At 43.0% G+C, this 21,935-nt stretch overlaps 3 protein-coding genes across 6 annotated transcripts; 2 read left to right on the top strand and 1 right to left on the bottom strand.

The window, feature by feature from the left end:
• Window positions 1-347: 347 nt before the first annotated feature.
• Window positions 348-3,081, top strand: LIPT1 (lipoyltransferase 1). Of its 3 annotated transcripts, none has more exons than XM_054009596.1 (2): window positions 348-423; window positions 1,399-3,081. In XM_054009596.1, exon 2 carries the CDS (start codon window positions 1,873-1,875, stop codon window positions 2,992-2,994), a length of 1,122 nt encoding a protein of 373 aa, XP_053865571.1. In that variant the 5' UTR covers window positions 348-423; window positions 1,399-1,872; the 3' UTR covers window positions 2,995-3,081. The 3 variants fall into 3 exon arrangements, with proteins under 3 accessions (XP_053865571.1, XP_053865581.1, XP_053865576.1); XM_054009606.1 differs by having other exon boundaries at window positions 364-423; window positions 1,583-3,081; XM_054009601.1 differs by having other exon boundaries at window positions 365-423; window positions 1,402-3,081.
• Window positions 3,082-4,675: 1,594 nt separating this feature from the next.
• Window positions 4,676-9,723, bottom strand: MITD1 (microtubule interacting and trafficking domain containing 1). 2 transcript variants are annotated; one of them, XM_054009614.1, is made up of 7 exons: window positions 9,456-9,723; window positions 7,593-7,694; window positions 7,311-7,447; window positions 7,142-7,228; window positions 6,352-6,467; window positions 4,959-5,019; window positions 4,676-4,884 (listed from the first exon to the last, which is right to left on the bottom strand). In XM_054009614.1, exons 1-7 carry the CDS (start codon window positions 9,607-9,609, stop codon window positions 4,789-4,791), a joined length of 753 nt encoding a protein of 250 aa, XP_053865589.1. In that variant the 5' UTR covers window positions 9,610-9,723; the 3' UTR covers window positions 4,676-4,788. The 2 variants fall into 2 exon arrangements, with proteins under 2 accessions (XP_053865589.1, XP_053865597.1); XM_054009622.1 differs by having other exon boundaries at window positions 9,502-9,576.
• A 115-nt stretch (window positions 9,724-9,838) lies between these two features.
• On the top strand, window positions 9,839-12,478 carry MRPL30 (mitochondrial ribosomal protein L30). Its single transcript, XM_054009634.1, has 5 exons — window positions 9,839-9,943; window positions 10,605-10,688; window positions 11,327-11,473; window positions 12,137-12,210; window positions 12,296-12,478. The coding sequence occupies exons 1-5, from the start codon at window positions 9,890-9,892 to the stop codon at window positions 12,426-12,428; spliced, it is 492 nt and encodes a 163-aa protein (XP_053865609.1). The 5' UTR covers window positions 9,839-9,889; the 3' UTR covers window positions 12,429-12,478.
• Window positions 12,479-21,935: the final 9,457 nt, after the last annotated feature.

The following is a 21,935-nucleotide window of genomic DNA, read 5'->3' on the forward strand; positions in this document are numbered from 1 at the left end:
GCTATCAGCACAACCCTGCTTCACTCACAGAAACACACACAGAGCAAAATCCCTTCCTGCCCCTGCCGTGCGCAGACTGGCCTGCCTCGGCCCCCCGCCCCAGCGCGGCAGAGCTCCCATCACGCGGCGCCCGAGGAACCAAGGGCAGCTCAGCGCGGCCCCGCCTTGTCCCGCCAAAGACCCCCGACAGCTCACGTGACCTACAAGGCCGTCTGGCAAGCCCCGCCCCCCCCCGTGGGTGGGAGGGACGCGGTGTCTCCTCTTCTCCCTTCCCCCGTGTCACCGGGCGATTCGCTGGGGGAACGTCAGGCCCCAGCTGCGGCGCGGGGCCGGAAGGGTTTGGGACGCGCACCTCGGGCAGACGCTCGATATAACGAGCCGCGCGTGAACCGGAGGCGGCCGGAGTCTCCCCACGCCCCCGCCGTGAGTAGCGACCTGTCCCCGCCCCAGGCACCGGCGCTCGGGGTTTCTCGCTCTGCTGGCAGAGCCGGGCCCGGCCCTACCCTGCCGCCCGCCCCTTGTCTGCGTCCCAGCGCGCTGCGGTAGAACGTCGCCCGGCGCGTTCGGTCACCGCGGAGCCGCGGCCGCTCTCACCCCGCAAAGCTAAAATCGCCTCAGGCGCCCGCCCTGCCCGCGGCTAATGGTACCGGCAGGATTGGGCACGTAACTGACCTATGCCCGCTCCTCGCTAGGGCGATCCCTGAAACGGGGTGGGGGCATAGGGACAGGGTGACGCGTTTTAGCGTCAAGGGCAATTTAAATCCTACACGTATTAGCTGGACCACTTTACCGACGTCTTAAAAAGTTAACCTGCATATTTATGGTAGACTAGGTTATTAAATACTTTTACTGCTCCTGAGGGAATTCTGTGCCAAAGAAATAAACATTTTGCACAGTTCTGCAAATTGTGTTTGTAAACAAATAAATGTAGAGACTCCAGCTGGGAAATGGGGAGCACAGGCCACTGGCTGCACAGAGATGGGAGATCACTGTACAGCTCCCCCTGGGACAGGGGGATGAGGCTGCACCTGACACTGACACAGTGCAAGGGCTGACCCTGCCCCTCCAGGCTAGGCCCACCAGCTGTGGGCAGGCAGGCTCAGCCCAGCAGGCTCCTAGCGGTGGGCGGGAATCCAAGTGCTGGGTGAGAGGGTTCTGTGTGGGGCAACCTGGCTGCTGGCAGCTTGGTTACAGCTGTGGGGGGATCTGGATGAACAGGGGCTGGTTGGGAGGTTCTGGCTGCAGGGGCATTGGGACTCTGCAGTGGGGTCCAGGGAAAGGTGGGTGGGGCTCAGTGGGGAGGGCAAGGGGGGTTCAGAGTGGGGCTGGGTGCAGCTAGTTGGGGCTCAGAACAGTGGGGTGCATGACCACTCTTGTGGCTTTCCTTTGCTTCCCCAGCAGCAAGTCCTTTTTCTGCAGAGATGCAAAGAAATCTGGAGCGAACGGGACCATGAATTCTGCACATGCGCAGTGGCAGAGAATTCTCCCAGGAGCAATATTAATGACAGTACTGTAAAATTACATTGCAGGGGGGAAAAACAAATACAATCAGATACTATGCTTCCCGCCCTCCCCCTTGCAGGCTTCTAGTAATATGCAACAAGTGGAAACAACCTTCTGTAGCGCCATCTTAGCACTTCACCACTGGTGCATTGTCAATATCTATCATATTTGGAAGAAGGAAATCTACCTTGTAAACACATTGATTGTGGTAGCATCACTATTTTGGTATCCTGGGAAGTAAGTGAGTACAGCATGATTGCCTTTAGTAATGTGTTTGTACTTGAGGAGTGCAGATTATGAACTTCTCATACCGGACTTTCACAGACCTGCCTCTCCTTTCACACATTATCTGTAAATTTTATTAAAACCATGGTAATCCCATCATCCCTGAAGAACTGTTTTCAGTTATTTTATGTCCTCAAGATTTCAGCAGCTGGCTTCAAGTATACAGCAAACAGAGGACTCATTCTGCAGTCTGTTTCTAGTGATGTTTACCAGAATTTGGCTGTGGAAGATTGGATTCATGACAACATGAATTTAGAGAACAGACAGGTTCTTTTCCTTTGGAGAAATTCTCCCACTGTGGTGATTGGGAGACACCAGAATCCCTGGCAAGAGTGTAACCTCAAGATATTGAGGAAGAAGAACATAAAACTGGCTCGAAGGAGAAGTGGGGGCGGAACAGTTTACCATGATCTGGGCAATATCAATTTTACTTTCTTCACATCCAAGAAAAAATACGAGAGAATGGAAAACCTAAAATTAGTTGTTAGGGCTCTAAAAGGCTTGCGACCCCAGTTAGATGTGCGTGCCACAGACAGATATGATCTCTTGCTAGATGGGAATTTTAAAATCTCAGGTACTGCTGCAAAGCTAGGAAGGACTGTTGCTTATCATCACTGCACTTTACTATGCAGTGCAGATAGGTTTATTTTATCTTCTGTACTGAAGAGTCCTTACAAGGGGATAAAAAGCAATGCCACTCCTAGCATGCCTGCTTTAGTGAAAAATCTCTTTGAAGAGGATCCTACTTTAACATGTGAAATGGTCATGGATGCTGTTGCTGCAGAATATGCAAGATGCCATCAAATTGACCATCATATTACCCTAATAAACCCAGCTGATGAGATAGTGTTTCCTGGAATTAATAATAAAACCAAAGAACTACAAACCTGGGAATGGATATATGGCAAGACACCAAAATTTAGTATTAGCACTTGCTTTAACATGGTGTATGAACAGTCTCTCCTTGAAGTTAAAGTGGATATTCATGTAAAGCATGGGAGAATTGAAGTTTGTAACATAGATTTGCCAGAGCAGTGGCTGCCACCAGCAATGTGCAATGAACTAGAGAAAAACCTAATTGGCAGTAAGTTTTGCCCCAGTGAAACCACAGCATTAGCAAGTGCGCTGCTGAGAATATGTCCACAAAACTATGAGTTGCACAGCAAGTGGAGTCTCTTATGTGAGAATGTGATGACACTAATGTGATTTTCATAATGAAAGTGTAAGTCACATCTTTGATACTAACTAGTGCATGATTTACTAAAATTGTAAAATAAAATCTGGTTATTTTCAGTATGTTTTGCAAGTTGATTTTATAGGAGTAAGCTACTACTGAAGTAACTTTCTCTTGATTTATCTACTAAAGTTATTGGAGTCTAGTGTTTTAGTTCATGACTGATTGTGTAACTATTAATTAGACTGATCATAAAACTAAATTTCGTGTCAGCACTGTCAACATGAAACAATTTCTCAATTACTGAAGATTAAACATGTACTTAGTCACCCAAATACATGAAGATACTTCAGACTAGATCTATATGCTAAGAGTTCACATCTCAGAGACAGTGACTTACTGGAAAGCTATACTGGATTTGGACAAATGACAGTTCATTTTAAGAAGACTGTAAAGCCACTAGTCTAATATGAGGCATTTTGATACGTTTTGGTAACTTCTGAGAGCTTAAAGTTAAATGTATACATGGAGTATCTGCTTTATCTACATGTTAGGCTCTAAATTAAATTTTATTCTAGACTTTCATTTTATGGTCTAAATTAAAAATAGTAAAGTTTGCATGTTAACATCATGAAAAAAATCAGTTTCAGTAAATAATGGGCCATGGACTTGCGACCAGCTCAGATACCATGCAGGAGAACTGCATTTTGATTCCTGTGTCTTGCTCTCTGGTCCTTAACTGGAAGGATAATGGCCACAAAGCAGGACCACACATTTAGATAGTCTGATCAAGTATGGCACATTCTGTTCAGTTATCTTCCATTTATCGGTATGTGGGCCCCTCAATACATGTTCTGCCATTAGTAATCAAATAAGTTAATCACTGAAACAGAAGGCTTTTGAAGGCTGTTAAATTTTAGTGTGATTGCCAATTGGTATTTCACAGAGGACTCTGCACAAATATTCACTAATTTTCCAGCTATCCACCTTGTTTAGAAGGAAACAATTGGCCTTAATTATCTAGTTAAGTAAGCTACAGTTTAACATGGTGTTTTCCTTCAATCCTATTGTTTTTTCTTTAAAGGACAATACTAAAGACAGTTGCCTTTCTAACTTCTGTATATTTGGATTTTCTGTGTTGAATCAAAAACATTTAAGTTTGTGGAGTGTGTACAATTTACAGAAACTTAACTAGTCTCCTAAGCACTTGTGAACTTTCAGCACTGCTAATTCATCATTTGATAGAGTAGAACCTCAGAGTTTACGACCACCTTGGGAATGGAGGTTGTTTGTAACTCTGAAATGTTCGTAACTCTAGACAACATGTTATGGTTGTTCTTTCAAAAGTTTAGAATTGAACATTGGCTTAATACAGCTTTGAAACTTTACTATGCAGAAGAAAAAAAAGCTAATTTTAACCATCTTACTTTAAATGAAACAAGAACGGAAACAGTTTCCTTACCTAGGCAATTTTTTTTTTTTTTAAACTTTCCCTTTTTTTATTTTACATTTAACACATTACTGTGCTGTACTTGGTTTGTCATCTCTGCTGCTGCCCGATTGCGTACTTCCGGTTCCAAATGAGGTGTGTGATTGACCAGTCAGTTTGGAACTCTGGTGTTCATAACTCTGAGTTTCTACTGTATCTTGCTTTAAAGTGTTACCCCATTTAGTTTAGAAATTTTATCAATTCAAACTGCAAGTAATCAAAAATATAAAAAAATATAGTTTATTCCATAAAAATGTACACTACATGTAACTGAGAGAAATTAAAAGCAGGCATTTAAAGCTTGTAAGAGCAGTAATTAAATAACAGAAATATTTGGTCATGTTTTCTTTGTATGTTTAGTATGAAAGACATCCACTGTTGTTTCATGACATGGTCTCAAATCAAAATCACAGTATCCAAGGCAAAAACGACCCTACAGAAAGGAACACAATTTTAGAATAAGCCACTTTGTAGTTCAAATTCATTCAAAAGACAAGACACACATACCTGTGGTTTCTTAAAATAATCAAGCCCTCTTCCAATCTTAATCATCCATCCATTGTTGAATCTATTTAAAAATTCATAATGTTATTCCATCTTCATAAGTTTACAAACTGTGGGTACATTTAACATAATTAGGAAAAAAAGACCTTAATCATATCTACAAGTTATGCAAATTGCTCCTACCATTTTAATCACAATTTCTAGCTAGAGTAGATGTCAACTGTATAATACAATAACTCCTCACTTAAAGTCGTCCCGGTTAACGTTGTTTCGTTGTTACACTGCTGATCAATTAGGGAACATGCTCGATTAAAGTTGTGCAATGCTCCCTTCTAATGTTGTTTGGCAGCTGTCTGTTTTGTCCACTGCTTACAGGAAGAGCAGCCCGTTGCAGCTAGCTGGTGGGGGCTTGTAACCAGGATGGACCGGCAGCCCCCCTAAGTTCCCGATGCTGCAGCCGCCCAGCAGGCTATCAATCTGCAGTTCAGCTGTCCCTCCCCCCACTGCCATGTGCTGCTCCTGCCCTCTGCCTTGGAGCTGCTCCCAAAGACTCCTGCTTGCTGTGCAGGGGGGGAAGGAGAGAGGCTAATGTCAGGGTGTCCCCCTCCCCCCAGCTCCTGCACCCCACTTACCCCTTCTCCATATAGAGCAGGGAGGGAACACGGACAGAGAGAGCTTGGGGCAGCAGCTGCTGTCTCAGCTTCCTGATCCACTTAAAAAGACAATGCACTTAAGAGTGGGGTCAGCTTACTTAAAGGGGCAGTGTGCATCTCTCTCTCTCTCCCACACACAAGGTGTGTGTCTGTCTGCTATGTTGTCTCCCCTCCCTCCTGTTCGTGCTGCCTTGATGAGAGGCTACATTAACAACAATGTGTTAACCCTTGAGGGCTCAGCCAAGTGCTAGTTCATCATTTAGCAGCAAGGCACTCCCTGGGAAATATCCCTCCCTCTTCCACCCTCTAACTTCACCACCTCAACCAAGCTTCACAATCACCATAGCTGTGAATAGTATTAAATTGTTTGTTTAAAACGTATACTGTGTGTATATCTATATAATATATAGTTTTTTGTCTGGTGAAAAAAATTTCCCTGGAACCTACCCCCCCATTCACATTAATTCTTATGGGGAAATTGGATTCGCTTAATATTTCGCTTAAAGTCGTATTTTTCAGGAACATAACTACAACGTTAAGCGAAGAGTTACTGTACAGCAATGTCTTGTTTTAAAAACTAGATCCCAGCAGTCCCAATGTTGAACATAGTATAAAACTATGAAGAACTTACTTTACTGGATAAAGTAACTGCCTTCTGCTTTGAATGACATTTGTAACCATGGTTATAAATAATTTGTCAGGATTAAATAATTTGAAATTAATTGGTTTTCCGCATCACCAACCTTATTTCTCGATCATGAATTGAAGATGAGAATGAGACATTCAGTGTTACTCCATAGTTCTTTAGTGATTGCTTTATTTCTTCTAGACTACTTGTCTGCTGACTCTTTCCACTGCCCTGTTAAGAGTAAAAGTTGTTTTTTCATCATACATGTTCCAATTGTGTCCATTTATCGTCTTCAATTCACTAACACCACTTTGTTCTTATACCTTTTTTGCCAAGTCTCAAAATTCTTATGAAGACAGATAAGTTATACTCATTTTTGCAGATGGGATGACTGAGGCACATTGACTGCCGTGGCCAAAATCACATAGCAAGCCAATGACAGATTATGGACAAGGACTCAGTTCTCCTCCCTGGTCCCATGCTCTAACAACTAGATATGCTGCCTCCCCAGTACACTGAATTATCTGTCCAGACTAAGATTTGGGCTAGAACAAGTACAATGACAACGAGAGGGTTTATACTTGTCATAACCCCAAAATATCAAAATGTATCCAGGCCTTCCTAATTACAAAGAGTCTCCCAACAGAATTTATTTAAATGGTGTTTCTTACAATAGACAGTTAACTAGGATAATATAAACATCTTTCTTCCAGGGTCACTTCCACTTAGGATTCCACATAAGTAGAATTTATTACTTAGCAAAATATTTGGAATTACACTATTCAGTGTTTATGTTAAATCCTCTTGACCTGCTTGCATCTCCTGTTGAAGGAGGGAAGGCCTCAGTCTGACCAATATTGGTAAATATGAATAATAGATGTTATACATGAAGTTTAGATACTTACTTCATCATAGGAAGTGAGGAGGTGGATAGTTTTCACTTTGCAGGGCCCCTTAACAAGCATCTCACAGAATCGTAAGAAGTTGTAGAACTGTAAGAGTTAGTTTGATTATTTAATAACTGAAAAAAATTATTATAGTTTTATATGTAAGCTACTTTCAAGATCCACTTGCCTGGTGAACATGTCTAATGTATGGGTCCTCTACCCAAACTTCTGTAACAGTCTCATTAAGGTAGTCTTGGAAAACCTTCTCATAGCTGAAACCAGTTGCATTTTCTTCAATTTTAATTTGCTGGTGGTATTTACCATCTAAAAAAGAAGCATCCCTCACTAAACAAGACAGTGCAATCATAAATATGTATTCTATAAATCCTAGGTAACTGTATTGTAAGTTCAGATGTACAAGTGCATCATTTCATGAACATTTTAAAAAATGTACAGTACAACTTCATACCTTCTCTTTCTTTTTCAATATGTTTTTTAATTGCTTCAGCTCTCTCCATGTAGTCAGATATTTTTTGTCTGTAGTGAGCTTTTTTTGTTTCATCTTTTGTAGCTGTGAATCAAAAATATTCAGATTATCTCAAAAAAGGAGGACAACTACGTCTGGTAATTATTCCCCAAGATAAAAAGTCCTCTGATATTTTTTTCATTCAACAGTTTATAAGAGAGGAGAGAAATCCTTTACTGGACTTACATCCATGTCCAAGAACCAGTCCCTTTACTGGTTAGTTCTCAATATTTTTCATTGTGTGTACCTATGCTTGGCAGAATTTGATTTTTTTAAAATAATTTTGACTGATAATGTCTATTTTAAGCACTTTTAAAATTTTCACAGTTCCAGAAAATTATGGGTGGGTGATGAGACAACAATTATTTAATGACAGTAGGTGTTGAGATTCAACCAGTTAAAGCTTTTTAATGGTTAAAACACAAATTATCAACATCACATGTCAAAATATGCAAATTAAATATTCTTAAGTGAAACTAAAGTTCTCAAGCAGATTTTTTTTTACATTATTTCTGTAAGTTTTGATTATTATTCATGGAAATACTTAGTCAGTACACAAATATTTAACGTATTTCTGGTGAAATCAACCCTTACCAACATTTATCAATAAAAATCTAAACCTTCCAAACCTACATATACCCCAGGATAAGCTTCTTGAACCACAGGGGGGGAGAGGGGGGAGGGGAGAGGGTGAAAGAGAGGAATGTAATAGCTATGTACTAGACAAAAAAAGTAAGTGGGGGCCACTCAAACACAGCAGCCAACCAGCCTTTTGATTTTACGAAGTTTCCAGGAATGTTCGGTTTTTCCTAGGACTGGTCTACACTTAAAATGCTACAGTGGTGCTGCTGTAGCACTTCAGTGAAGATGCTATCTACACTGACAGGACAGGTTCTCCGCAGTGTAGATAATCTCTCATGGACCTTGTGCTATTTACAGTGGGGGTTATGTCAGTTTAACTGCATTGTTCAGGGGTGTGGATTTTTTATACCCTGAGTGATTTAGTTACACTGACCTAATTTCCTAGTGTAGACCAGGCCTTAGTCATTTATGAACAGGGAGGCCCAACACAGGCACATATAATTGTAACATGCCCATCACCACAGCTCTAAGGGTTCAGAACATACATTAATGTTATTAGGGCTGGGCTAGTCTACACGTAAAACCCTTCAGTGGCACAGCTGTGCTGCTTCAGCGTAGACACTTCCTATGCCAATGGGAGGGGTTCTTCCACCTCCCCAAAAACAACAAGGAGTCCGGTGGCATCTTAAAGACTAACAGATATATTTGGGCATAGGCATCTGAAGAAGTGAGTTTTTTTCCCACGAAAGCTTATGCCTAAATATATGTTAGTCTTTAAGGTGCCACCAGACTCCTTGTTGTTTTTGTAGCTACAGACTAACACGGCTACCTCCTGATACTTTCCACCTCCCCCAGAGGCAGTAGTGGCGCTGTCTACAGGGGGATTTAGGTCAGCTTAACTACACCACTAGGGTTGGATTTTTCACACCTCTGACCAATGTAGTTAAAACAACATAATTTTCTAGAATAGACCAGGCCTTAAAGAGGCAGCACCTGCAGGTCAGCCAGAGCTGGGCTCCCTCCTGCCACGCACCCTCCGCAACCCCAGAGAAAATGACAGCCCCCACCCTCAAACGTTTGCAAGCTCGGGACAGAGCAGCATGAACTGTTGTATTGGCGCTGCGGCTCCCGACCTTTCCCGGCGGAGCGGGGCGGGCAGGAAGCCAGCTCTGGGTGGGGTGGGCTCCAGCGCTGGAGGGGAGATAGGGGCCAGCCCGCCGGTACCTTTCAACACCCGCAGCAGCAAGTCGATCCCCTCCTGGTAACACACCAGCGACTCCTGGAAGCGGGACGCCGAGTCCAGCTCCACCGCCCGCTTCAGCGTCGCCACCGCCGGGGGCTCCAGCGCGGCCACCGCGCCCGGACCGGCCTGGGACATGCGGGCGGGAAGCGGGACCCAGCAGGCATCGAACCCCCAGCTGGACCAAGCCTGCGCGCGCCAGCAGCAGCCACCACGTCCGGGAGCCGGGGGAGGCGGTCACGTGATTTTCAGGACCCAGAAGAACTCGAGGCGGTCGCCGGTGCCGCACTTTATTCCCTCCCCTCCCCTCGCCGGAAGTAGCCGGGGCCGTATTGGCGAACCGGGAACCAAAGTGCGGCAGCTTCTGGGCACGGATTTTAGTGGCTGTCGGAATCCGGAAACGACATCGGGGGTCTAGATGGCGGCGGCGGTGCTGGGCTGCGTCGCTAAGAGATTCCCAGGCGCCTGGAGAGTGAGTGGGGCGCAGAGCCGGGGGTTTCCCTGCGCTGGTCGTAGTGGGATTGTTGGGGGCCAGTTTCTCCAAGGGTAGGAAGGGCGGCATGAGAGCGGGACCCGGGCCTGTAGCCCCTCGCCTCCCACTGCCCGGGTCGCTGCGCTCCGCTTCCCTCGTCCCTTGAGCCCCTGGTGAAAGGGTCGCAGGACTGGGGCTCTTCCCCCTCCGAGCTATCCTGGGCCGCACTAGGGCGGGCTGCAGCCTGATTCCCCTAGGATCGTCCCTCCAGACCGGGTCAGCCCCAGTGAGCTGCGCTGCCTGATCGCTCTCCGAGTGCGTGTCCCGGCTCTTGTGAAGGGCCCCACACACCCCTGCCGTTCTGCAGCCTCCCTTCTAGTGAAACCAGGGGTTGTGTCCTCATTTCACTAGAACTCCCGGAGCAGAAACACAGGCTTTAAAAGGTTTCAAAAGTATTTGGTTTCCTTAAGCAAGAATATGCTAAATTTCTTGGTGTCAAAGCACCCACTGATGTAATAAGTGCACAGCATTGTATCAGTTATTCTGGTTGCACAACGGGACCCTGATCCTAATTCAGTCATTATACAGGTTTATGTACAATACAGACGTTAATAATTTTCTCCTTGAATAAGTTTGACAAATCATGCCATAATTTTTTTAGACTCTGGCAAAAAGCAGCGTGGAATCCCTGACATGGACAGGATGGATTCGCCATAAATTTACTAAGTCAAGAATTCCAGCTTCAGTAAGCACAATATTTAAAGATTTGAAAGCACATTTTGGGTTTGTTTATACCTTTAATTTTTTTAGTAAGGCTAATTTGTAACAGTACTGAGCAATACCATTGTTAAACCAAAGAGAGATGCACTCAGATTCTTGTATGAAAAACCAGTGTCTGATTGTAGTCTGTTTTATTTCTGAAATAGGGCAGTCTTGAGTAATAAGCCTGTCACAATCATCTTACAAATTTGGGTCCCAGTTATACAACTGGACCTGTCTGCGCAGACCTCTGCTCTTATGTGTTCATGTATATGGTTGAAGAATCATGCCCCCAAAGGCTAGGCTATATATGATTGGAGGATCATGATCCCACACTTATTGTATCTTTCTGCAAACTGTCATGAGGAAACACTTTGAAATAATTTGAGGTTATTTGGAGATTAGCTTTTTTAATACTATGGTCATATGTTGCTGCTTTGCCTTTCTGGAAGGAAAGCTTATTAGAAATTTAGGGGGGGTTGCCACATTTTCTTTCTAGTGAAAGACCAAAATATATTTTAGGGGAATATTTTTACAGCAAGACATTGTTGGATTCAGTAACTGTTGAAATGTTAAAAAAATAAACAAACAAAAACATGCCTTTTGTGAACTACTCATTTGTAGGTATTTCAGCCACGGCCTTCAGATCATGAAAAATATGGAGGTGATCCTCAGCAGCCTCACAAACTGCATCTTGTCACTAGAATCAAAAGTGGAATAGGTCGTCCATACTGGGAAAAGAAGATAATACATGATCTTGGACTGGATAAAGTATACTTTCTAAATTACTTTATTTCATGTTTATCATGCCCATCAGTAAAGTAATTAGCCTAGAAATTTAGGGCAAAATTCTTCTCAGATCTTCACCATAGTACACTGCTTTGATATTTTTTGTCCTGTGGGACCCTGACTCTGCAAACATTTATGCATGTCCTTAACTGTACTACAGTGAGAAATCCCATTGAAATCAAAAGGATTACTCACAATAGTAAAGTTGAGCAAATAGGTAGGTATTTGCATGATTGGAGCCTAGATGTATGGATCTCCCAAGGATATTAATAGGAAATATACATTTGTAAGGCAAGCAGAACACCATCATTGAGACTGCTGTGCATAGCAGAGAAGAACTTTGCCCGCTAGCCTTTAGTAAAGCTATATATATACTGCTTATTAGTTCATTCTTATTTGTTGGGTCATGTTAATCAGTGCTTGTGAGTATTTGGACAGTCTGGGTGTATTAATGAAGATGTTAGAGAATCCCAAAAGTTTAATAAATTTTAGCACACTTAGTCTCAGTAAGTGTGAATTTCCCAAAGTAGTTTAATTTTGTGTACCTATGTTCTTCTTTTATTGATATGTGAATACATCAGTTCCCAGAGACATAAAGTGCCTTTTCGAAGTGAGTTTGTAACATTTATTCTGCATTGTTTCTAGGCAAATCAGCCCCGAGTGCACAAAAATATCCCATCTGTGAATGGAAAACTGAAAGTCATAAAGCATCTAATAAGGTTTGTTAACTCTTCCTTTAACCAGCAACAATTAAAATAACTTGTTAGCATAGTCCATGTTTTAAACAAATTCTCTTGTCTGTAGAATACAGCCCCTGAAACTACCGCATGGAATTCCAACAGAAGAGGAAATGTCAGATACCTTACTTAAGAGCACAGGAGAATTAGTAATTCGGCGGCATCTGAAACCTGTGGAACAAAAAGCAATTAAGTCATAGTATGCACTGACTATTCTCACTTTTATAAAATAAATTATTTAACCAATAAATTGGGAGTTGTGTATATTAATAAATGATTAAAATGGAACCCAGCCTGTCCATGAGTAGCATAGCTTAGTGTCTCACTATAAAAGTTTTGAGATAAGACCTTGAAACAACCGCTTCCACGAACGCATTGTGAACATTTCCCAAAAGGCATTTTGCTAGAAGGCAGCAAATGCCACACTGGGATGCCTACCCACCATGTACAGCACTTTGCATCAAAAAAAGAACAAGCAGCCAAATATGCAAGCACATGAGTGATATACAAACTTCAGCAGCTGTATGCTAACATAACTTGTGTAGACATGGCCTGAGTGTGTATACAGGGAGGCATCTATCTGTGCTTGCAATCTACAGCTGGGAATACCTTTCCTGGAGTCAGGCACCTTAGATGCCTAAGCTGTTGCTTGAGAGAACAGAAGTTAAGCACCTGCCTGATTCCCACAAAAATTTGGGGGGGGGGGGTGTTAGAGGAGGAGATGGCAAGTGCCGTCCTTTGTCCCAGTGTCCGAGCACTCACCCAGAATGTGGGAAACTGGTTCAGTTCCCCCCTCCGCCTGACAAGGAGAAGGGATTTGAACAGGATTCCAACCTCAGGTGAGTGTTCTAACCATTGGACTATAGTCTCATTCGCTCTCTGGGCCCATTAATATTTAATACAATATAGAATGACTACAACAAGAGACCCACATCAGAATATGTCCTGTTGGTTAGGGTGCTCACTTGAAAGGTGGGAAACTCCTGTTCAAATCCTTTTTCTTCATTAGGCAGAGGGGGGAATTGAACTGGGGCTTCCCTCAGCCCAGCTGAGTACCCTAACCACTGGGATCAAGGTTAATGGGAGTTGTCCTCCTCTGTTTTGTGTGGAGTAAGTCATGCTTCGAAAATGCCTACCCGATCAGGCCCTGATGCTGTTCCCCCATCTGTCTTCTGATTTGAGGATCACACTGAGGCTTAGGCGTGAGATAGGCATCACTATGCAGGCCCAGAGGCAAAAACGAGGTTCCTAGGGAACTTTTCAAGTGAAAATTTACTCGTTGAGTGAGTTTAGGCACCTACAGAGTTAGTTGGCAGCTCAGTGGGGATTTTGTGGATTGCAGTGGTACCCACATTTGGTATTTAGGCATCTAAATTCCTTTGTGGAGCTGAGCCACCATCCCTTCTCAAGATGAATTATTGGGCTGGAGTCATTTCACCATGTCCATTGTGGATTTTTTTGGGGGTGCAGCTGGTAGCCACACCCTACAATAAAAGCTGAGTTAAAGAGCAATAAGCCAATTTAGATAAACCCAAATTTTGTTTAAACAGGGCTTTATCAAGATACCTGAAAAATGACTCACTACATATGGGAACACAAACTTATATTTACCTTTAAGAAGAAATGAAAGTCCTGAGAGTTCCATTTCTGTGTTCCTTTTTGGGTACACTTACTACTACCAGATTGTCTGGAAGTTAGAGCCCATAGTGTTTGCAGCCTTTGATAAAGTTCTATTAAACTATGTGGATTCTTTAATTGAACACAGAACAGGTAAAGAATAATAATGTTGACTACACAAGAGATGCTTTAGTGCAAAGCTCTCAGAGAGCTGTTCTGAACCTTTTTCAACTTGAACCCCCAAACCATACACTCTTGCCTTTGACCTCACCCCCAAGCCACCAACTTTTCTCTACTATGACTCCACTACATAACCCAGAGTCTCTTGGGCTGTTTCAGCCAAAACATCCCAAAAAGCATACATAACCTGGTAATTGTTTTTTAAAGTTTATTGTGCCTGCTTTAAACAAAGGGGACACTTATATTCAATGCTTATAAATTTGATGTCATTTAAAAAAATGCTAACTATATGTTCTTACTAAAAATTATGTATTGATCATTCTATGAATGTGTGTATGTATGTATATGTACAGTAAACATTTACTGCAACAGTTTTGCATTTGGTAGGTTCTAATCATTTGGTTATTGGAGTTAAGACTTCCAATTTTAATAACCTAATATAATCTAACGTAATCTAGTATAATTAATGTATAATTTTTCATTTTTAGAAATTATTTCTAACCTAAACTAAAAGCCTCTTGGAGTCCTTGACTTATTTTTCTATTTCCAAGATTTATATAGGAAAAGTAGTATTTTTTAAATCACTCTTTGACCACACTACTTTTAGAAACTGTTCTGTATACAAGTGCTAGTTTCCAAATCCCTTTCTCTCAAAAAACTGGGCTTTTGCAATAACATCATTGCCGTAGTCATTATTTGTTATGCCAATATCCATTCTGTCATTGCTCTGGACACTTTTAGGTCCTGCATTATATGCAGAAATTGAACCTGAAATGAAAAAATAGATATACTTAAAAGAAACTTGTTTCTTTTTTTAAGAAATAAAACTAAAGCCCCCGCAACAAAAATGCACCTCAGAAGCTTGTTCTTTCGTTGTGGAGTTCCCTTTTGTTCTATAAACACCTTTGGCAAAGTGGGATCCTAACAGCACTCCCAAGTCAGATGGCAAAGGGCTCCCAGCTATGCAACAGTAAATATTAACTGGCCTTACAAGCTTTGTACACTTCACACTGTTGTCATGATATTAATTTAAAAGGTGTCTTGTAATATATCACTTGCAAGCTAATAACATGCTGGTCATTAATATAACTGTGAAATGTATGTAACAAAGCTGTATGACAGTATGGATAATCTCTGAGACTATCTTATGGAGTCTGTAAACAGACAAAGGAGGCAGTCTGTAGCTAAAAAGGTATCGTGAAGCATAGGCACCGACTCCATGGGTGCTCTGTGGATAGAACACCCATGGAAAAAAATAGTGGGTGGTCAGCACACACCAGCCACAGCTGTTTGGCCGGTCCCGCTGATCAGCTGTTTGGCGGAAGTAGGGGGCAGAGCAGGTGTGAAAAGAGGCAGAGTGAGGGCGGTGCCTTAGGGGAAAGGTGGGGACAGGAAGAGGTGGAGTGAGGGTGGGGCCTTGGGGGAAGGGGCGAAGTGGGGCGGGGCCTCAGGGAAGAGTAGAGGTGGAGCACCCACCCGGAAAAATGAAAGTCAGTGCCTGTGATGTGAAGTATCATATGAAAACTGGTAAGATGCTGGTCCTGAAAATAATTGCATGGTGTACTACTGGGTGTATAAATGTGTGCTGGAAATATGTTCTTAAAATGTGTTTGGCAGACAGTGCATAAAGCCCAGCTTCCCCTAGACAAAATAATTTGTATTTACATGTCTGACCAGCTTGATCACCAAGAACAATGAAAAGTATATTTACATAGAAGGTAAACGAAGCTAGCAAGTAGGGGAGATAACTGCTGAATGATCATGACGGGGAATGGAGTCTGCGCACCCAGGAAGCCTTCCTGGCTCTTGAAACAGACAAAAAACATTGGGGAAATACACAGGGGGTAAAGAGACATTCAAGTCACCCATCATCTGGGAAAACAAAGAAGCTGTCGCTTTATATTGATGAAAGATGGGTCCTCCTGCAAAACTAGTTGGAGAATGTTAACAACTCCGTGTGAGTAAGAAACCATGCTAGGCAAGCTGCATCTTGCTAGAATGAAGTTTTAGACATTAGCATGCAGGTTAGTTTTGTTTGTAACCCTTTTGTATCTCTCTCTTGCTTGAAATCACTTAAATCTATATTCTTCGTTAATCTTATTCTTAGTTCTACTACAAACCATCTCAGTGCTGTGTATGAAGGTGGAGGGTATACCCCAGCTGAGCTAACAAGCTGTTGTGTGTACTGGTTCTTTGAAGACAGCAAATGTCGGGTTTCTGTGAGTGTCTAGGAAAGGGGACTGGATACTTGCAAGAGAGACTTGACATCAGAAGGTTTATTGGGGTGACCTCACAACATGTAATGGGTGATGGACGGTCAGAATGAGACCTTTGTGCTGTCAGCCTGCTGCTGGGGTCGGGGTTCTGAGCCAATGCTGCACAGCCTAAAGGCACTCAGGGTTCCAGGTCTGGTGGTGACAGAACCCCTAAGTGGCCAGGGTGAACCCCCAAAGCATCACACAATGATATAAAAAATTGTATCAGCTTTTGTCACTGAGCTGTTCTATTTGGGTCTTAAAACCACAATCTGATTACTTTTCATCCAGCTTTGAAAGTTCTACATAGTTCCCTCCCCTTGCTATACTTAGATGTCTAGAAGAACCCACATTACCAATTTCCATCTGTCTTCTCTCACATCTGACCTCAATAATGCGGAGAGAATCACAGTATTTGTATTTATATTGCAGTAGTTGCAAGAGGCCCTAATCACAGCCAAGGACCCTACTGTGCCAGGTATTCTACTAATACATAGCAAGTCCCTTCAACAAGGACTTTACAACTTAAGTGTTAAATCAAAGCCATGCTGAGTACTACAGCTATTCTCTCTACAGGGCTAAACGTGCGGTAGAATTGGGAGTATTACCTTAACAATCCCAAAGGGAGGAACTAATTTTTGTACACATCTAAATGCAAAACTACATCCAGTATTAGGGGCTTGCTCTATGGAGAAAATGTGTAGGCAAACTACTAACATTCTTTTTCATTCTTTTATTAAAAAAAAAAAACACAACAAAAACAGTAAATATCATAAGCAGGCCATGATATGAATTAGGGAATGGGATTTTGTTTGAATGCCTTGCCCCTTACTTGATTTTAAAATCTTTTCTCTCCCTGTCATATATGTTGCATTAACTGGAATAAAATATGGAAGTGACCAAATATTATCTCTTACTTCCTACAAAAGGCAACAAGACTGTGACCGACACGTCTACAACAACAATACATACAACAATGGAAGATATCGTATTTTAAAGTTATCAGTTTAAGTTGCTATGTCTTCTATCAAAGCAGTGGACAGTTAATTCTTAACGACTCTCTAAAGCCTAACATGTCTAGTCACATGTTTGGGTCCTGATGCTGCTATCAGCTTGGCCTGGGCAGAGTCCTGTGGAATCCCACTGAAGTCATCGGGGCCCTGGTCTCACAGAGTGAGTAATAGGGTCAGGGCCTCGTTGGGATATGTTAGCATTAAGACCTGGGAAGCTGCTAGTGTGCTGACATGGCATTAGGGAATAAAGGCATAAGCAGGCAGTATTTCTTTGTTTAATAAATAAGTTGCCATATTTTTCCCTTCCCTATTGCTTGTAAGAATTGATAAGGCCTGCAGCTGCATGAGAAATGTAGTTGTTTAATGAATACCCTTTGTGTAAAAAGATAAAAGTATTATCTCCCCCTCCCTTCTTTCCCAGCTACACAAGTGAGCCCTGGATCATGGCCCCTTCCTCCCTCCCCTGAGAACCGCTGATTCAGGAAAGTTGTAGTAACAAATTACTGCAAAGAAATGTATTTTCAAGGAAAAAATGCCTGTATAACATGTATAATGCTGCGAACAATAGATAGATAGGGGTGGGTATACTAATAGTGTGGGTGTTCCTATTACTTAATAAGGGTTTTTTGTGTGTGTGTATATATATTATATATACACACACACACACACACACAAACCAAGTCACAACAGATCAGTTCATTTTGGATATCTATAAAACAGATCAGGGTAGAATAGCATTACTAGTTTAAGCAGTCAAATGAGACAGGACTAATTTGTTTACCCATCCCTGAACTTTAGGGAGGGACAAAAGGTGTCAACATTTTGGCCTAGTCAGCTTGGTTAGGTGGCATCTCCATAACAAATTTTAATCAGGATATAGCTAGGTCGGGGACAAGTGGCTGGAAAGAGCCCTTCGTCTTTTTTTTTTTTTTGGTAGTGTAATTGGCTCACATTATGACTTGTTTTTAAACTCAGGCATCTAAGTAACTAATTTTATAAGGTGGGATGCTTTCCAGCTTATGTATCTCATACTTGACCTTTATTCTAAGCCTATGAAGTGTTTTGAAGTGGATAGTTTCATACCTTTCAGCTGTTGTTCCGGTGGACACTGTGGGAATTTTTTCTTTATTGCCTTTACATTATCACATCGCGTCTTGGCTCTCTGTGAGCTGAGGGGTGAAAACATTATCAGCTATCTGCTTTTTGCTGTCCCATGTACCAACAGGGTTATGGGATCGTTTATCAACCTAGAAGAGTCAAACAAAAGTCATAGCATGAAAAGGACTATTTTTTTAACTAGGATTCTTCATCTCTTTTAAAGGCATATAGCTTTTATTACACTTTTTTCTGCTCTTTTTTCTGTGGGCCTAATGTTCACATCTTTGCCTGTAGTGAGTTAGTGACTGATGCAGAGACACAAACACAGGGAGAGTAGGGGAGGGTTGATGGCTTTTGTAAAAGTTCAGGTCATAATGTGGAAAGGAAAAATTCTGGAACCTTACTGATTAGGATATAACTCAGCAAATAGAATAGACCAAGCATATAGAAGAAGTTAATAATGGTTCAGGCTTTTCCCTGCCTTCTATCCCATTGATTTCAGTGGGGTTACATGGTACATACAGGAGAATTTCAGTAGGTATATTTTAACATAGCTGCAGCTGGAGGGTCGGAGCTTAGCTAAAAATAATATCTTATAACAAAGGGCTAATATCCCTCAACAGAACCACAGAATAGGATCAGTCAATTAGAAACCCAGCCTGCCCCCAGTGGACTCTGGGAAGCAGACCATGGCTATAGTACAATGCCCTCAGTCCAAGCCCCGACCACAACCTTCATCTTTCCCCTCTACTGTGATATGGGAGCAGGGTCAGGGTAGCTCTCTTATGCCAGCTTTGCCCTGGTCGGTGTGCCCCATAGCATGAGGGTATTCTTCAGGGAAGGGCAGTTTTCAGGGGCATTTTTAAGCCTTTTAGGCTTCCAGAGCAGCATAAAACTATCTTAGGGTATGTCTACACAGCAACTAGACCCCCGTGACTGGCCCATGCTAGCCGACTCAGGCTTGTGTGGCTTGGGCTGCGGGGCTGTTTCATTGCAGTGTAGACTGCTGGGCTCAGGCTCAAGCCTGAACCCTGGGACCCTTCCACCTCGCAGGGTCCTAGAGCCTGGGCTCCAGCCCGAGCCCAAAAGTCTACACTGCAATGAAACAGACCCGCAGCCGAGCACCGCAGCCCAGAGTCAGCTGGCACCAACCAGCCGCGGGTGTCTAGTTGCTGTGTAGACATATCCTAAGTATAACTGAGAATCAGGCCTAGTGTGTTTCACATAAATGTTTTTCAACAAACCTTGAAACTAGTATGATGTGTCTGTCAACACCATTTACTTTGCTTTTTACTATATTTTCTGTCCCCTACCCTTTATCTGCCTTTGTCTTAGAATGTACTGTCTTTAGGACAGGATTGTCTTCCTCTGTGTTTAAAATGACTAGCCCTTTTGGGGTGTCAGTGCAAAATACATTATAACAACTGGCTCATTCATAGTTATGAGATTATAAATGGGAGGAATTAACCAGACAGTGATCTTCCCATGGTGGCACACTCCAGGTTTTGGTAATTGTCATAACTATAAAGGGAAGGGTAACAACCCTCCTGTGTACAATACTGTAAAATCCCTCCTGGGCAGAGACACCAAAATCCTTCTACCTGTAAAGGGTTAAGAAGCTCAGGTAACCTGGCTGACACCTGACCCACAGGACCAATAAGGGGACAAGATACTTTCAAATCTTGGTGGGGGAAGGCACTTGTTTGTGTTCTCTGTTTTGGGTGTGTTCGCTCTTGGGACTAAGAGGGACCGGACATCAATCCAGGCTCTCCAAATCTTTCTGAACAAGTCTCTCATATTTCAAACTTGTAAGTAACAGCCAGGCAAGGCGTCTTAGTTTTATCTTTGTTTTCTCAACTTGTAAATGTTCCTTTTGCTAGAGGATTTACCTCTGTTTGCTGTAACTTTGAACCGAAGGCTAGAGGGGGGTCCTCTGGGATCTTTGAATCTGATTACCCTGTAAAGTTATTTTCCATCCTGATTTTATAGAGATGATTTTTACCTTTTTCTTTAATTAAAATTCTTCTTTTAAGAACGTGATTGATTTTTCATTGTTTTAAGATTTAAGGTTTTTGGATCGGTGTTCACCAGGACTAATTGGTGAGGGTATACTCTCAAGCCTACCCAGAAAAAGGGGGGTAAGGACTTGGGGGGAGGAATTAGTCTCAAATCTGCCCAGGAAAGGGGTGGTTAGAGCCTTGGGAAATATTTGGGGAAAGGCAGAGTTCCAAGTGGCTCTCCCCTAAGATTTGGAACACACTTGGTGGTGGCAGCTTACTGTTAACCTAAGCTGGTAATTAAGCTTAGCGGGCTTTCATGCAGGTCCTCACATCTGTACCCTAACGTTCAGAGTGGGGAGGGAAACTTGACAGTAGTAGTGAGGATTACCCTGCAAAGAGAGCCCCAGTCATTTTTTAGGATTCTTTTATGAGGAGGATGAGGAACTGGCTATGTTTTTAAATTTACTGACAAATACCTGCATCAAACCAAATCCATTTCCCCTGTCACCCCTGCCATCTTTTAGGGCATTTCCAGCGTGAGACTCTCGAGACATGATAGTGCCAGTCAAAGATGGAGGTATGCACTTTCATGCAGTGTAATTGTAGCTGTGTTGGTCCCAGCATATTAGAGAGACAAGGTGGGTCAGGTAATATCTTTTATTGGACCAACTTCTGTTGGTGAGAGAGACAAGCTTTCGAGCTGCACAGGCATGTCCATGCATGACTCAATTTTTAACCAGCAAAGACACATTCCTGGGAAAGCTCAAATGTGGATTGGCATCTTCAAGTTCATTGTTGGCTTAAGTGGTTCTTGATTGGGCACTTAATTTGCACTTTTCTCAAGAAGCTGACCAAATGCTCTACTAGGCTAGTTAGAAATCAAGCAAGTATACAGCCAATATTCCTAACTTCAAGTACAAAAATGATACATGCACACAAATAGGAGGAATGTATTCAGTAGATCATAACCTTTACATAGATATGTTACATGGCATATGTAGCTGTAGTAGGGTCGCGCCGGGGCTCTACCCTCCGAGACGGAGGGGTGCCACACTGGCTCACTATAGCACAGACAGTCAAAGCTCAGGTCCCTTTACGCAGGGGCTGAGCGGCCCGCAGTTCAGGGAGCTCAGGCCCTTAGGCAGGGGCTGAGCGCTAATCAACAGTTTAAGCAGGCCCAGGCCCTGGATCAGGGCGGGGCACAAACAGTCACAGCTCAAGCCTTTTGGGGCAGGGGTTGAGCAAACAAGCAGTTAAGGTAAGCCCAGGCTCCTACACCTGAGCGTTGGGTGACGGGGAAGCCTGCCACCCATGAGCGGGGTGGCAGGGGGGAACGCAGGCCCACCCACTCCACTGCGTTCCAGCCCGGGGCCCTAGCAGCTGTTACTGCAGCTGCTGGCCAGTGGGGTATCCTGACCGAAACACACTGACATCGGCTCACAAGTCTCTGCAGCCTGATCGGGGTCGGCTACCCCCGGGCTACTTCTGTGTTCCCCCTCGGGGCCTACCTCATTGGTGACGCTGGGCTCGGACCAGTCCAGCAG

This window comes from Malaclemys terrapin, chromosome 1 (genome assembly GCF_027887155.1).
Source record: "Malaclemys terrapin pileata isolate rMalTer1 chromosome 1, rMalTer1.hap1, whole genome shotgun sequence".
In the NCBI taxonomy this organism is placed as follows: Eukaryota; Metazoa; Chordata; order Testudines; family Emydidae; genus Malaclemys; species Malaclemys terrapin.

Excerpts from the sequence above, each read along its gene's own strand:
- LIPT1 (XM_054009596.1), top strand. The coding sequence starts at position 1,873 with ATGGTAATCCCATCATCCCTGAAGAACTGTTTTCAGTTATTTTATGTC.
- MITD1 (XM_054009614.1), bottom strand. The coding sequence starts at position 9,609 with ATGTCCCAGGCCGGTCCGGGCGCGGTGGCCGCGCTGGAGCCCCCGGCG. Across the intron at positions 7,695-9,455 it reads GCTGCTGCGGGTGTTGAAAG|CTACAAAAGATGAAACAAAA; the intron begins GTACCGGCGGGC and ends TTTGATTCACAG. Across the intron at positions 6,468-7,141 it reads TCCTCACTTCCTATGATGAA|GGCAGTGGAAAGAGTCAGCA; the intron begins GTAAGTATCTAA and ends TACTCTTAACAG.
- MRPL30 (XM_054009634.1), top strand. The coding sequence starts at position 9,890 with ATGGCGGCGGCGGTGCTGGGCTGCGTCGCTAAGAGATTCCCAGGCGCC. Across the intron at positions 10,689-11,326 it reads AGTCAAGAATTCCAGCTTCA|GTATTTCAGCCACGGCCTTC; the intron begins GTAAGCACAATA and ends ACTCATTTGTAG. Across the intron at positions 11,474-12,136 it reads ATGATCTTGGACTGGATAAA|GCAAATCAGCCCCGAGTGCA; the intron begins GTATACTTTCTA and ends CATTGTTTCTAG.